This window comes from Bufo bufo, chromosome 4 (genome assembly GCF_905171765.1).
Source record: "Bufo bufo chromosome 4, aBufBuf1.1, whole genome shotgun sequence".
In the NCBI taxonomy this organism is placed as follows: Eukaryota; Metazoa; Chordata; class Amphibia; order Anura; family Bufonidae; genus Bufo; species Bufo bufo.
This window is the reverse complement of record NC_053392.1, coordinates 249,630,256-249,647,060: the sequence shown is the minus strand read 5'-3', so window position 1 is coordinate 249,647,060 and position 16,805 is coordinate 249,630,256. Positions and strand designations below refer to the sequence as shown.

Sequence of the window (16,805 nt, the reverse complement as noted above, 5' to 3'; positions counted from 1 at the left end):
ATACATGTAAGGGCTGTGTGTGGTTACATATAACAGGATACATACATGTAAGGGCTGTGTGTGGTTACATATAACAGGATACATACATGTAAGGGCTGTGTGTGGTTACATATAACAGGTTACATACATGTAAGGGCTGTGTGTGGTACATATAACAGGATACATACATGTAAGGGCTGTGTGTGGTACATATAACAGGATACATACATGTAAGGGCTGTGTGTGGTTACATATAACAGGTTACATACATGTAAGGGCTGTGTGTGGTACATATAACAACTACATACATGTAAGGGCTGTGTGTGGTACATATAACAGGATACATACATGTAAGGGCTGTGTGTGGTTACATATAACAGGTTACATACATGTAAGGGCTGTGTGTGGTTACATATAACAGGTTACATACATGTAAGGGCTGTGTGTGGTATATATAACAGGTTACATACATGTAAGGGCTGTGTGTGGTACATACATGTAAGGGCTGTGTGTGGTACATACATGTAAGGGCTGTGTGTGGTATATATAACAGGTACATACATGTAAGGGCTGTGTGTGGTTACATATAACAGGTTACATACATGTAAGGGCTGTGTGTGGTACATATAACAGGTACATACATGTAAGGGCTGTGTGTGGTTACATATAACAGGTTACATACATGTAAGGGCTGTGTGTGGTACATATAATAGGTACATACATGTAAGGGCTGTGTGTGGTACATATAACAGGATACATACATGTAAGGGCTGTGTGTGGTACATATAACAGGTTACATACATGTAAGGGCTGTGTGTGGTTACATATAACAGGTTACATACATGTAAGGGCTGTGTGTGGTATATATAACAGGTTACATACATGTAAGGGCTGTGTGTGGTACATACATGTAAGGGCTGTGTGTGGTACATACATGTAAGGGCTGTGTGTGGTATATATAACAGGTACATACATGTAAGGGCTGTGTGTGGTTACATATAACAGGTACATACATGTAAGGGCTGTGTGTGGTTACATATAACAGGTTACATACATGTAAGGGCTGTGTGTGGTACATATAACAGGTACATACATGTAAGGGCTGTGTGTGGTTACATATAACAGGTTACATACATGTAAGGGCTGTGTGTGGTACATATAATAGGTACATACATGTAAGGGCTGTGTGTGGTACATATAACAGGATACATACATGTAAGGGCTGTGTGTGGTACATATAACAGGTTACATACATGTAAGGGCTGTGTGTGGTACATATAACAGGTACATACATGTAAGGGTTGTGTGTGGTACATATAACAGGATACATACATGTAAGGGCTGTGTGTGGTACATATAACAGGATACATACATGTAAGGGCTGTGTGTGGTTACATATAACAGGTTACATACATGTAAGGGCTGTGTGTGGTACATATAACAGGATACATACATGTAAGGGCTGTGTGTGGTTACATATAACAGGATACATACATGTAAGGGCTGTGTGTGGTTACATATAACAGGTTACATACATGTAAGGGCTGTGTGTGGTACATATAACAGGATACATACATGTAAGGGTTGTGTGTGGTACATATAACAGGATACATACATGTAAGGGCTGTGTGTGGTACATATAACAGGATACATACATGTAAGGGCTGTGTGTGGTTACATATAACAGGTTACATACATGTAAGGGCTGTGTGTGGTTACATATAACAGGTTACATACATGTAAGGGCTGTGTGTGGTATATATAACAGGTTACATACATGTAAGGGCTGTGTGTGGTAGATATGCGGTGTGCACAGGCGGCAGGTTGCGGTACCTGTGAGGGGTCACGGACTCCACCTCTGGGGGAATGTGGCCGCCCTGTCCGCCTCCCGCCACACCTCTCCCCGCACTCTCTCCTCCGGGCTCCGTCGCTCACACACAGCGGATTCTCATCCCAGGCAGACAAGATGTTACAGTGGTGAGTGCTGTGTGCGGGGCACACGTCCCTCTTCCCGGGCCTTACAGAGCCACTTACCGTCCCTTTCCTCACTGTGTCTTGTGTGTACTGCATGCGGTACCGTATCCTGTCATAGTATAGAGACCTGTGGAATGCCGGCAGGCTCCACGGGGAGGTTTGGGAAGCGGTTTCACCGGGTCTGTCTGCGTTAGCGCGGGTAGCTGCGATTTATAGTGCGTTATGTGGCTGGCGCTGGTCCATAGGCTGCGGAGGGTGATAAGCGCTGAGCCTTGAATTCACCTGCTGTGTGTTCAGACTGCTGCGGTATGCGGCTTGTGGGGCTGCCATTGCTACAGCAAGTGATGGGACACATTATGGTGAAAGATCAGGAAATGCCCTCAGATCGTTCACATGAAGTCTCCATTCCCCGGGTGCCAGTCTTCAGTGGCACCTTCTGTGGCATTATGTATAGGAGGAGCACCATAATTACCCTACATGGATTACTGCTGTTACCCCACTTTATGGATGAAGGACACCTAGGACCTACCTGGATATGACCGATTCAGAGCCCTTTCCATAGCTCCACTCCACATCTTAGTGGGAAGCTGGAAAAACAATTCAAAATGGGGTGGAATTTGGGAAAAAAATTCTATAGTTTTATGGGTTTCATTTTTACGAAGCAGCCGGCTCCCCTTACAGTCAAAGGTGATCCAGCGGTGTGTGCGGTAGTATGTTCTGGCCCTCCTCCAGGCCGGCAAGTGGACGTTTTTGGGGACATATTTTGTGATGGACGGTGGTATAAAGGGCCACAATAAGGTATTGCTGGTCCTGCCTTCCATCAATTCGGATTTTTTCCAGAGCCACTTTACGTTCCCAGTCCGCCTCTGTCTGGCATTCAGTAAATTCCTCTGCCGAGCTGGTTGCCACATATGTGAACCTGTCCTAAGTATTGCATTTTTTATTCACTGGTAATAATAGACTAAGAACCTGCCACTATGAAAATGCATAATACAGAGCAGGAGGAGCTGAGCAGAACGATATAGAAGGTTCAGTAAAACTTGTAATGTATTAAATCTAAATCTCTGCTCTTTCTGAGCTCAGGAGTCATGTGGGCGGTCCTTGTGTGAGTGTGCATACACCGATAGCTGTCAGTCACTGATAATGACCGCCCACATGACTCCTGAGCTCAGAAAGAGCAGAGATTTAGATTTAATACATTACAAGTTTTACTGAAGCTTTTCCCATAAGCTGTACATCAGTCTGCTCAGCTCCTCCTGCTCTATACCACACTGCCTGCAGGTTGTACTGTATTTCATGGTTCCCATAACATGTGTCCGTTTTTTAGCTTGTCGTACATGTGAGGTGGCCAAATGATCTGTGGTCTGAGAGCGAAGCGCTCTTTCTCCATTGTAATATGGCCGGTGTGCAAGTTTATATCATTGGGGAGAGGGGAATAAACCATTGACACCTGAGGCGACCTCTTATCGCCTCCAAGAATATAGGATCTTTCATAACCAATAAAAGACATATAAAAATGCTCAGCAGAGCTGGCTCAGACTAAAAAGTCTAAAAACAAAATCCCACAAAAAACCTCTCGTATAGACTCGTACAATAATGTCCAACCTCTGAAAACCCCCCCCCCCCCAGCATGCTATGGTTGTGTGTGTATGTGTGTATATATATATATATATATAAGTCCCACTCCTTATTTTGGAACAGTCCCCCTTCCCCCGTCGGATCCAAAAGACAGCTCAGTGCTTGTTCTGGAGTAGGTATGGACACCCTCAGACCTCCGTAGAACTCCACCAGTGTGCGCGCTCCCCCTGGGGGGAAGTATGTATCCTCGGCTGCACGGATAGTGTAACGCCGCAGGGCGCTTAATGATATAAAAGGCTTTATTATACTCGCTTGTAAAAAGGCACTTATCTCATAAAATCAATGCTGTATGCCTCACGGTGACCTAAGCCAGGGTATGTGGGCATGCTGATCCCTTCAGTTTAAAGGTACGGCGACTTGTCGCAGAAACGTCACGCAATAAAAAAAATTGCCTGGAACTAGCTGTCGCGCGACTATTTTAGGGTACTTTTCCACTTGCGTTTTTCTTTTCTGGCATAGGGTACTTTCACACTTGTGGGAGGACGGATCCGACAGGCTGTTCACCCTGTGGGATCCATCCTTCCGCTATTTCGCCGGTCCGCCGCTCCGTCCCCATTGACTATAATGGGGACGGGGCGGAGCTCCGGCGCAGTACGGCAGTTCGCGGTGAGAGGCCGCCGGACTAAAAAGTCGGACATACAGGACTTTTAGTCCGGCGGCCTTTTGCCGTGCTGCGCCGGAGCTCCGCCCCTGTCCCCATTATAGTCAATGGGGACGGAGCGGCGGCACGGCAAAATAGCGGAAGGACGGATCCCACAGGGTGAACAGCCTGTCGGATCCGTCCTGCCGCAAGTGTGAAAGTGCCCATAGAGTTCTGTCCTAGGGGCTCAATACAGGTAAAGAACTGATCAGTTTTATCCTAATGCGTTCTGAATGGAGAGCAATCTGTTCCGGATGCATCAGGATGTCTTCAGTTCAGTCTTTTTGACTGATCAGGACGGAGATAATACCGCAGCATGCTGTGGCAGTCTCTATTGTTTCGCAGCCTGGTCCTGATCGTCCAGCAGTTGTAGGATTCTCGTTTGGCGAGCTGTGTGTGAGTCAGGTTTCCAGGTCTGATAAGCTGTGTGTAAATGCTGTCACCAGGATACAGGGAGTGATTTCAGGGTGATCACAGGTTCTAGGTGAGTCATTGTATCAATACAAAGGGGTCAGCGGCCTCCACGTGATCATTCATCTCTGGTCACGGCACAGAGCTAGAGATTATACCCCTTTCCTTCCCTAAAATAGCACATGATTATATCTGAATGGGATTATTCCTCACCCCGTAATCTGAATGCTCAGCTTCATGGTTTCATTCACCACCCAAGAATGTCTAGCGATTATACCTAACGGTATGTTCACACGCAGCAGAACATCAGAATGGAGCTGTGAACGGATCTCCGCAAGATCCTTTCAGATGTACGAAACAGTCGCAGAAATGTATTGTAAAAATCTGCGGTATGTGAATATACCTTACAGGTTTCCAAGGAACTTTAGGTTGTGGCCATGCGGCTATCCTGACTGTAGTACAACCAAAGAACGCTGGGGCATATTTACTAATGCCGACTTTTTACGTGGACCTTGCTCCCCCCTGCACTGCTCTCGTCGTAAATTGGGCTCATCTGGGGCAGTCCTTGCGTCTGACGTAAATGTTAGTAAATTAGCCGGGCCCCCGACATGTCCCCATTACGCCCGACTGGTGGATACAGCACAAAACTGACCATGCGACTAAATATTGTCGCACGTCCGGTTAGAAAAGGGGACTTAGGCGTAAAATAGTCGCAAGTCCCTTAGTAAATATGCCGTACTGTGTAGCAGTACTGGCATTGTACTGAATGGGGTCGTGGTGCGATGCACAAGTTGTTGCAACCGCAAAACCCAGAATCTCAAATAAATTTAACACTGCTGGATATTTTTGTGATTCTGGGGTCGCAGTTGCAGCAATTCGCGCAAAAATTTGCAGCTTTTTGCACTCATTTGTGCAAAATTTTACGACTTTATGCATTTTCACACCACTCACTCCAGTTTTGTGGTAGAAGATCCTTCTATCTTCATTCAGCTGGACCTGCGCTGACGTCACCGCGCTCAACACGTGGTGAGCGCGATTACGTCATCAAAGGTCCTTTTGCAGGTCCTGAAAGAAGACTATGCCGGCCGTGCGAACAAGTGAATGAGGTGAGTTAATTTTTCCATTTTTTATTTTTTTTATAACCCCATTTTAGTAAGCATTCTGTATTCAGAATGCTATTATTTTCCCTTATAACCATGTTATAAGGGGAAATAAAAAAATCTACAGAACACCTAACCCAAACCTGAACTTCAGTGAAGAAGTCCGGGTTCCGGTCTGGGTACCACATTCAGTTTTTTTTCTCACGCGCTTACAAAATGCATTGCACTCGCGCGGAAAAAACTGAACATCGGAACGCAATCGCAGTCAAAACTCGCTGCAATTGCATGCCTACTCGTGCGGTTTTCCCACAATGCACACGCAACGCATCCGGAGCAAAACCGGGATGCCCGTGTGAAAGGCCTTAGGCTACATGCACACGACAGTGAAAAAAACATCCGTTAAAAACGGACACACTGTCAGTTTTTCATGGCCATTTGGCATCAGTGTGTGCATCCATTTTCTGTCCGTGTGTCCGTTTTTTTAATATTTTTTTTTATCGAATCTTTATTTAAGATGCACTTACAAGATAAAAAGAGCGGTGCGTCTAAAGCACTAAACAATAAACAAAGGCAGCATGCCCAAAGGTCACGAGTACATAGACATATAATCAAATAGTAGACGTTAAATGACAGTGTTATCATGAGGTAGGTAGCAGAGCCTATGCTGCAGAAATTGCTGGCAATAAGTATAGGAGGTAAGTAGGTCAGACTTGTCCTGTGAACTTGGGGTTGATTGGGTGCCACGGAGACCAGAGATCCAGGAATTGATCATGAGCGAAGTTCTCCCAACTGGATAATTCTTCAGGTCTACATATGTCCTGAGTTTTATGAATCCAGTCTACTAGGGAGGGGGCTTTTTCTGATAACCAGTTAAGTGGGATAAGCAACTTTGCTGCTGCTACTAAGTGCGGAGGCAGAGAGCGTTAATGAAGGGCGTAGTGCTGGTCTGGCAGGTTTAGCAGCACCAGCGAAGGAGTTATGGGGGCAGATGTTGTGCAAATTTGTTGAATAGCTGCTCATACCGAGTCCCAGAAAGGCGTAATCTTTTTACAGGACCACCAGATATGGTTGTGCCCCTTTCCTCGCGGCCTCTCCAGCAGAGTGGGGATGCCAAAGGATCTATCTTGTGAATGATGTCAGGGGTACGGTACCATTTAGTGGTCAGTTTATATGCGTTCTCTTGGATCCTAACACATTTCGAGAAGCCATGTGAGTTTTTAAGAACCAAGGAAACCTCTTTGTCAGAAAGCGTTAAACCTAACTCTCTCTCCCATTGTTGAATAAAAGGAGGTACGTTGGGTGAGTTTGTTTTCTACTATTTTATTGTATACCAGCGAGATTAGCTTTTTTCCTAGGGTTTGGAGCTGCTGTAATGGTATCATACCAGGAAGGGATATATTTATTATGCGCAATATTGCGCAAATATTGCTGGCACATTTCCTTAAAGTGGGAATAATGGAGGAAGGACCAGTTTACTGTGAGATGCGATGCCTGGAGGTCTAGCAAGGAAGGGACTAAATTGCCTTTCAGCACGTCCCCAACAGTAACATCGCCCAGGGAGGACCATATTCCTAGATTGTCTATGTAGTCCTTGTTCAAGTAGAAGGGAAGAAGTCTCAGCGGCATAAATGGTGAGGGGCTTTGGGGGAGATTGAAGAGGGAGGACAGTTTTGCCCAAATGTTAAGGACCCCCTTGTATGCTGAAGGGACGTGTGTCAATTTTTAATGTCCGTTTTGCATCAGTTTTTCATGTCCGTTCAAAACGGACATGAACGGATTAATTTGATTGGCAGTTATTTCTAGACCCACCTTTCTGCGAACACCCACAGAATGGTAGGGCCCCGGCTAAAATAATGTTTCCCATAGTGTATCTTTTTTTTTTTTTTCTGCCCCCAGCTTTAATAATGCCCCCAATGTAGGCCCCCATAGTGTAGGAATTATTTTTTTAATGCCCCCAATGTTGGGCCCCATGTTAAATAATTTCCCCCATGGTTTAAATAATGCCCCCATAATGGCCCACCACAGTTTTTTTTTTGTTGATTTTACAATAAACCCTCACCTTATCCACTTTCTCGCGCTGCAGCAGTCTCTTCTCTCTTCACTGAATGGAACCTGATGAAAGGTGCGCAATGACGTCACTGCGCGCTCCCTTGTGGTTACATCACCACACATATCGCAGGTCCTTCGGCAGGTCCTGCTCAATGAAGAGAGAACAGACTTCCGCACTGCGAGCAAGTGGATGAGGTTAGTTTTTTTATGTTTTTTTTTTTAACCCCTCCTGGGTAAAGTGTACCCATTTTAACGGCAATTAGATGGGTGCACTCCTGTGAATCGGCCGTTAAAAACAGTCCCATTGATTTCAAGGGGTCAGTCTGACCGTGAAAACAGCCAAAAATAGGACATGTCCTATTTTTGGACGAACGCTATTCACTGGCCGTTAAAAGAGCGGCCATGTGAATAGCCCCATAGACTTTCATTGGTGCTAAAAATGTCCGTCTGACAGCCGTTACTTAGACGGCCGTCACGCGGCCATTATTCACTGTCGTGTGCATGAGGCCTTAGGTTTAAGGACAAGCCAAATTCATCAAAAGACCTGTGAAATTTCTCCAACACAGACTCAAGCAAAAGTGACTTCAAATATTCCCCTCCTTATAAATTCCCCCTATGACCTTATTCAGTACAATGCACTGCTCCACAGTATTGGCTCTACCATGTAAAGCCAGTCTAAAATCACGGCTGTAGACACAAGATGCACGTAAAACTGCCTCTACGGTGACAACACTGAATGACAAAGTGCAGGTTAAATGGTCACTAACTTTTTGCACAACTTTGCATAAGTCCTCATGTACAGCAAACTGTAAAATATGGAAACCGGCCGCGTGCATCCAGCACTTTCCTCGGTCTTCATTATACAGTAGAAATGCCTATTCTTGTCTGCAAAATATAACACGTTCTATAATTTGCAGAACAGCCACACGGATACAGAGAGCACGTGGGTTATTTCCTTGTGCTATCTGCATTTTTTTGTGGCCCTATAGAAATGAAGGGCTCTGTGTGCAGTCTATAGTTAATATACAGTTGAGAGACCAGAAGTTTACATACACCAGAAGTTTACATACACTATATAAAAAGACACATATGCATGTTTTTCTCGGTGACATGAAATCAGAATAAACCTTTCCTGTTTTTAGTCAGTTAGGATTACCATAATTATTATTATTTGCCAAATGCCAGTATAATGAGAGAGATAATGTTTTAAGGCTTTTTTATTACCTTCTGCAAAGTCAAAAGTTTACATACATTTCATTAATATTTGGTACCATTGCCCTTATGACTTGGGTCAAACATTTTGGAAATCCTTCCACAAGCTTCTCACAATAGTTGATCGGAATTTGGGCCTATTCCTCCTGACAAAACTGGTGTAACTGAGCCATGTTTGTTGGTCGCCTTGCTCGCACCTGCCTTTTCAGCTTTGCCCATAAATTTTCTATAGGATTCATCAGGGCTTTGTGATGGCCACTCCAAAACATTGACTTTGTTATCATTAAGCCACTTCGTAACCAGTTTGACAGCATGCTTTGGGTCATTGTCCATTTGGAAGAACCATTTACACCCAAGCTTTAACTTCCTGGCTGATGTCTTGAGATGTTGCTTCAGTATTTCCACATAATCTTCTTTCCTCATGATGCCATCTATTTTGTGAAGTGCACCAGTCCCTCCTGCAGCAGAACAACCCCACAACATGATGCTGCCACCCCGTGTTTCACAATTGGGATGGTGTTCTTAGGCTTCCAAGCTTCTCCCTTTTCCCCCTAAACATAACGATGGTCATTATGGCCAGAAAGTTAAATTTTAGTTTCGTCAGACATGTCTCCAAAAATCTAGATCTTTGTTCCTGTGTGCTTTTTTATGTTTCTTTTGGAGTAATGGCCTCTTCCTGGCAGAGTGGCCTTTCCGCCCATGTTGATACAGTACTCGTTTCACTGTGGATATTGACACAATCTTACCAGCTTCCACCATCATCTTCACAAGGTCTTTTGCTTTTGTTCTTGGGTTGATATGCACATGTCCGACCAAAGCACATTGATCTCTGGGACACAGAACCAGTCTCCTTCCTGAGCGGTATGATGGCTGGACTTTCCCATCTTGTTTGTACTTGCATATAATTGTTTGTACAGATGAACGAGGCACCTTGAGGTATCTTGAAATTGCACCCAAGGTTGAGCCAGACTTGTGAAAGTCCACAATTCTTTCTGATATCTTGGCTGATTTCTTTAGACTTTCCCATGATGCTACACAAAGAAGCAGTGTGTTTCAGGTGTGCATTTAAATACTAGGGATCGACCGATATTGATTTTTTAGGGCCGATACCGATAATTTGTGAACTTTCAGGCCGATAGCCGATAATTTATACCGATATTCTGGGAATTTTCATTTTTGGAAAAAAAAAAATCCTACACAAATCTGCTGAAAATTAATATGTTTATTGTTAACGTGTATTTTTATTTTTTGTAAATCTTTCTTTTTCATTTATACTTAATTATTTTTTTTTTTTTTACTGACTTTTAGCCCCCTTAGGGACTAGAACCCTTGTCCTAGAGATCTATCAGGGTGAATAGGATCTCACACTGTCCCTGCTGCTCTGTGCTTTGTGCAGACAGCAGCATGGAGCTGAACATGGCAGCCAGAGCTTCAGTAGCGTCCTGGCTGCCATGGTAACCGATCGGAGCCCCAGGATTACACAGCTGGGGCTCCGATCGGAGGAGCAGGGGAGAGGGGATCCTGTGGCCACTGCCACCAATGATTAATACTGGGGGGGGGCTTGAGTGGGGGGCGCACTGCACCACCAATGATTAATACTGGGGGGCTTGGGGGGGGGCGCACTGCGCCACCAATGAAGAGAAATCTCTCATTAATGCATATACAGGAGGCGGGAGCTGGCTGCAGAATCACATAGCCGGCTCCCGACCTCTATGAGCGGTAGCTGCGATCCGCGGCACCTAAGGGGTTAACTACCGCAGATCGCAGCTACAGCTCATAGAGGTCGGGAGTCGGCTATGTGATTCTGCAGCCAGCACCTGCCTCCTGTATATGATATAATGAAAGACTTATCTTCATTGGTGGAGCGGTGGCCACAGCCCCGCCCCTCCTTGTCCTCCCTCCTCTAATTGGCGGCAGCAGCAGCACAGGGGGAGGGAGACACTGCTTCCTTCTCCCCTGTGCTGCGGAGGGAACACAGAGAGCGCTGAGAGCAGCGCGTTCTGTGTTCCCAATATGTTATCGGTATATCGGCAAAATAGATGCCGATACCGATAACTGTCAAAATCCTCAATATCGGCCGATATCGGTAAAACCGATAATCGGTCGATCCCTATTAAATACATCCACAGCTATGAGACTAAATAACTCGGATGTTGCCAACAAACCTAACAGAAGCTTCCAAACACATGACATCATCATATGGGCAGTCCAGAATTGTTTAAAGGCATAGTAATCTTAGTGTATGTAAACTTTTGACATTGTTTTAAGGCATTTTTATTACTTTTTACATTCTCGATCTCTCATTATTCTGGCATTTGGCAAATAATAATTATTATGGTAATTCTAATTGACCAAAAACAGGAAAGATTTATTCTGATTTCATGTCAGATATTGAGTATAACATGCATGTGTGTCTTTTTATGGTTCAATTTGTTTTTATTGAAAAACCATATACATTTGAAAACATACAGTATGAGCTAGTTACATTTGAGTATATGTATTATGTGGGCATTACAATAGTACATATCAAGTCAGTACATTGAAAAAAGAGTTATCAAACATCAATATTAGATGGATGAAGTAGAACAGGGGATGTGTGTCTTTTTATATAGTGTATGTAAACTTCTGGTTTCAACTGTATGTGTGAGGTCTAAATCAATAGTACAAGAAACCAAAAGAAACTTTGTAATATGTCTGATCAGTGACAAATGTTACTTCTCAAGTTATCAGCTGGTTAACCCCAATCTAAAATCTTTACCCTCTGCCTGGGAATTGCAGAAAGAGTGAATAAGAACGGAACTTTACACCTGTGGCTAGTTGGAAAGATTGCAAAGTGTGTTTAGATGAAAACTCAGGACTACTACAACCATCATTGGGAGAATCTTAGTCTGTAATTTACCTCAGAACTGTGCCTTTTGCTGCTGTGTTAAGTACTACTCCCATTATCTGTTCAGTAAAGAGACTTTATTGCAACTACATGGGCCTGGTCACTGTCTCTACTAGTCGTCTCTCCTCACCCTTCTTGCCTTACACTCTACCAAGCATCTTCCATAAAGGGCACCCCAGCTGCCACCATGCTGAAGCTCTAGAGAGTCAGGGAGGGCCCCAAGGGAAAAATGGTGCTCTTTCAATTCACGGTTATATGAGAGGGGTGCAAGGACGGCTACCGTGAAGCACTACTACTACTTTCAGTGCCACCACCACTCCCATCCTCCTCCTTTTAACATTCCCCCTGTGGGTCACTGCAATATCTCAGCACAAGTGCTTTATTCACAACAATACAGGTCAGTACTTCTCTATAATGTCCTCTGTGATTCTGGGACCACTTCTGAGTAAGAGAAGGTTAGGAAGGAGATTCTCCTCTACTTTCTGTATGCAGTGGATGGCAACTAGTCTCCACCCACCATCTCTGAGAGAACTGCAAACTAGATGTTCAACACGTACAGAGAAAAACTGCTAAAAAAATGTCCTATACAAATCATACGGCAACCAGAAATAGTTATTCCTCATGTACACATACTGTACTTCTTTTATTTAATTTTTTTTAAAAGCTTAGGTGTACTTTAAGGATTTACCCTTATGGTTTGCCTCTGGATGTTTTTTTCTAGTATAAAATATTGCTTAAAAAGGTTTTATTGAAGGTCATTCTGATAATTCTGGAAGTCAGTTTTTACAATACCGTTCCCTTCTTTGGATTGGTTTGCAAATGATTTTAGTTTTTTACATAAAATGGCATGATGCGATGGTATCAGTCAATAACATCCTGTTTTTCACTGAACAAGAATACTGGAAAATAAAAATGCAAAAGTGTTAGTGGGGAGGTACAGAAGATGCTAAATTGTCACGTACAGTATATATCAAAAGGTTAAACTACATGACAGTATAATCTGTGTTGTGTCCGTTTTTTGATGTCCGTGTTTCACTGACACTGAACAGCTAAAAAATTATTTTCAAAGCATCTCTTCTTAATGATCCGTGAAGCATGAATGCAACATGGATCGCATCCGTGGTTTTCACGAACCCATAGATTATAATGGACATGATTTGATCCATGAACACGGACAAAATAGAGCATGCATCCGTGCTGAAACCACTGACACACGGATCGTGCTAAAACACTAATGTGTGAATACACACATTAAAATGAATGGGGACGTGTGCTGTCCGTGGAGAACACTGACGTGTGAATGAGGCTTAACTGTGACGCATAAGTCCTGCTGTCGGCTGCTGTACCAGTAGACAGTAATATGAGTTACAATAGTCCACCGGATAATCATGGTTATTTTTTTAAGCATTCGGCAGGTTTATTAGAAATACCCATGAGCATAACATGCCCGATCCTTTGTTCCCCTAGGAAATATATCCCGTCTAAATTACTGAAATAAACATGCATCCTCGTGGGATCCAAGTATGCATGTTTAGAGGGAAGCAAGGTCAGAAGGATTGTAAGCTGCATGCAGCTAAAGAATAGATAACAAAGAACGGCTTTAGGCTACATTCACACGAACGTATTTAGTTTCCGCATCCATTCCGTATTTTTTGCACATGAAGTTATAGGGGTTGCCCACTCCTTTTTCCTATTGATAACCTCTCCTCAGGATTGGCCATCAACGTCTTATCGTTGGGGGTTCCGACATCCAGCACCCCTGCAATCGGTTGTTTCACTCTTAGCTGGGTGCTGCTCAAGCTTCGCTGCAGTTACACGTTCCCTCCACTACACAATGAACAGAGCTGTGTCGTTCCAGCTCAAGCTTCCTGGGACGGGGGTCTGACACCCACCGATCAGACACTGATGACCTATGCAGTTAACCGACAACAAATGCTTGTATTAATCATTCCTTGCTGTACAGTAGGATGATTTCTACATTCAAATTAACGGGCTGAACGAGGAACCTGGGATGACTGGACCCTGAGACGGACAACAGACTTATGCATCTATGCTCATTGAAGCCATTCATTAATCACTGGACCTATGAGGTTTTGAACTGAATGTATAGAGACTATGCCTGCAATCAACTCCGGCTGCATTATAAAACGGTCCTGGTGTTTAAAATTTCTGTACCGAGTCCGGTTGATTGAGATCCCCTCCAGCCATTAACAATTGATCCCCTTTATTATCGCTTAGGTATCATATTTATAATAATGGATATCTGACTATCCATATTGATATCCGTCACCCAAATCCTACTGACTCCCTGATGATCCCACAAAGTGGGGGAAACGCGTCGGGTTATTTTGAATAATGTATATCTGAGGGTGTTCTGTGTACCTAGGTAGCTGGATTATCTCGGCACTAGGGGTGTATGTTTTGTTGTTTTTTGTATGTATATCATCTGTCCATGTGTAGGCACCTATTTAGGTCACCATCTTTTCTTACCCTCCAATGTCACCCTGTTTAGGGCTGTGTGAGGATTAGAATAGCCCAGGTTCGAGGACAGGGAGTCCCCACTACTAGGGGCCTCCCTGGGCTGAGGAATAGACCAGGGAGAGACGACAGGGACAGTTTCCCTATCTCCCAGTACGTTAAGAGGTGCTTATTGTGGACTTATCTGAGGGACCCTCAGTGACTACCGTCCTCTTTATCTTTTTGACTTTTTCGTTTTTTAAGGATTGAAATTAAATATATGGATTTTAAGGGTTATTTGATTTGCTCGAATAAGACTTTTGTTTATTAACCCAGAGAGACTTTATTTACCTAACTGCTGGATTAAGCTACATTCAAATGCAGTAAAGGATTGCTGGTCCACATGCTGTGTTATCACCGCTCGATTATGTGCCTGTATAAAAGGAACTTTCGCTGAGTAGTACTTTTACTGCCGTCTAGTATCAGTGATTAAATGTGGCTATAAACTTTTATGCCCTCTTTTATAAAGTGCGTCATCACTGTGCACTGAACCTGCCATTTTCAGTGGGGCTGACCTACAGTCTACTTAGACTTGGTGTCCAGGGAACTCCTAACTTCCTCCATCTTTGAGTGGGGGGGCGGGGAGGTGGTATAGATCAAGGTCGTTGAATTTCAATGGCAAATCCTTTTGTTTCCCCACGAAATAAGATACCTGAGGATATATGATAATAGGGGAGTTACTGTAGTTCGGCTGACAGCTATTGAGGGTGTGCCAGCACCTTTAAAGCAGTGGTATGAAAACTGTGGCTCTGAAATGCTGGATTTTCATCATCAAATCCTGTAAAGAATCTGCACAGAAATTGGCCCCTTATTGCTTTCAGTGGGAATTCACATTGGGGTAAGGATGATTTCCATGTGGATTTCCAAACCCCTTGCTAGCATAGAGACCAGGGTGGGTCCTGCACAAGTATTAGCCCCATTGAATGAGGTTAAAGTTTTAGTCGGATTAATGGCATGCCGAATTAAAACAAAATGGTATTTAAAAAAAAAAAAGCATAGTGAACATATCTTAACTATTGTGATACCACAAGTCTCAGCATCCCATGAGTAGTCTCAAAACAGTTGGAGAGCAGACAACTGATGTAAAGTGTAAGTTCACATGTGATTTATATATAAAACGCAGCATACCATGTAGCATGATTTCCGGCTTGATGCCCTCTCTGCTGCAATGATGTCCTCTTGTTTGACTGTCAATCAAGTGGCAACCCTTCCTGCCACAGTGACCATGAAATCTAGTCTACAGACCTCACTCTCCTGGTCACAGGAGGAAGCCGGAAGAGAACAGTGCAAGAAGTCTTCATCGTCAGAATTGCTGATGTCTGATGGCTTCCAGACTATTTAAAGGGGTTGTCCCATGACAACAGGATAGGTGATAAGTGTCTGATTAGCAGAGGTCTATGTTCCCCATTTGAATGGAGCATCAGACACGCATGTGTATCTGCAGCTCCACTCAACTCTATGGAACCGCCGGAGATAGCTTGGAGCTGGAGTGCTTGTTTTCGGCTATCTCTGGTAGCCTCATATAGTTGAATGGAGTGGTGGACACACATGCATGTCTGCCACTCCAATCAAACGGGGGGGGGGAAAAGGGGCCCTATTCTAGTGATCGATGAGGGTCCCAGTGGTTGGACCCTGCCAATCAGCAGGGGCGTTGCTAGGGTCTGAAGACATCCAGGGCATGAGCCCATGTGAAGCCACGCCCTCATCGGCATCGGGGGGGGGGGGGGGGGCCTTCACAGTAGTTATTAACCCCTTTCAGCAGTCATCCCTTCAGTGAATGAGCGACTGCTGCAAGGGGTTAATAACTACAGCGAAGGGCCTAGTCGTCTGGGCAACCCTACAGATCATCCTAACCTATGGTCAGCCTAATTTAAAATTAAGCAAATCCCCCAACTAAAAACTAATCACAGAAGTTGGAACCCATCGGACCAAAGTGACTGAAGTTCTGAACTCATGCCCGCGTAGCCTGCAAGTAGTGGAACAAGTACAAGGGGGGTTGGGGGATTATCTGTGGGATTGCCCAGACGGCTAGGAATAGCCTAATAATAAAATAAAAAAATCCCACCAGCATAGGCGTGCGCTGCATATTGCATTAGGGTGTGCACCCTAAAGCACAAACACACATGCCGCGCACGTGTATGTATGTATATATGTGTATGTATGTGTGTGTGTGTATGTATATATGTATGTGTGTGTGTATATATATATATATATATATATATATATATATATATATATATATATATAAAATTATACTATAATGCACTCTGCATACATACAGACTCGCACTATCAATATAATTAAGGGAGAAGAAATCATTTTTAAACGTACCTAGGTTTCAGAGGGGGACAATAGGAAAAAAATATTTTTCATTACACCTGAGGTCAGACCACCAATC

At 43.9% G+C, this 16,805-nt stretch overlaps 1 protein-coding gene across 1 annotated transcript in view; it reads left to right on the top strand.

The window, feature by feature from the left end:
- Positions 1-1,889: 1,889 nt before the first annotated feature.
- Positions 1,890-16,805, top strand: part of B3GNT7 (UDP-GlcNAc:betaGal beta-1,3-N-acetylglucosaminyltransferase 7) — a 28,920-nt gene continuing 14,004 nt past the window's right edge. The window contains exon 1 of the mRNA XM_040428450.1: positions 1,890-1,956. Within this exon, the coding sequence (XP_040284384.1) occupies positions 1,946-1,956 (11 nt within the window). The 5' untranslated portion in view covers positions 1,890-1,945. The remainder of the gene's footprint in view (positions 1,957-16,805) is intronic.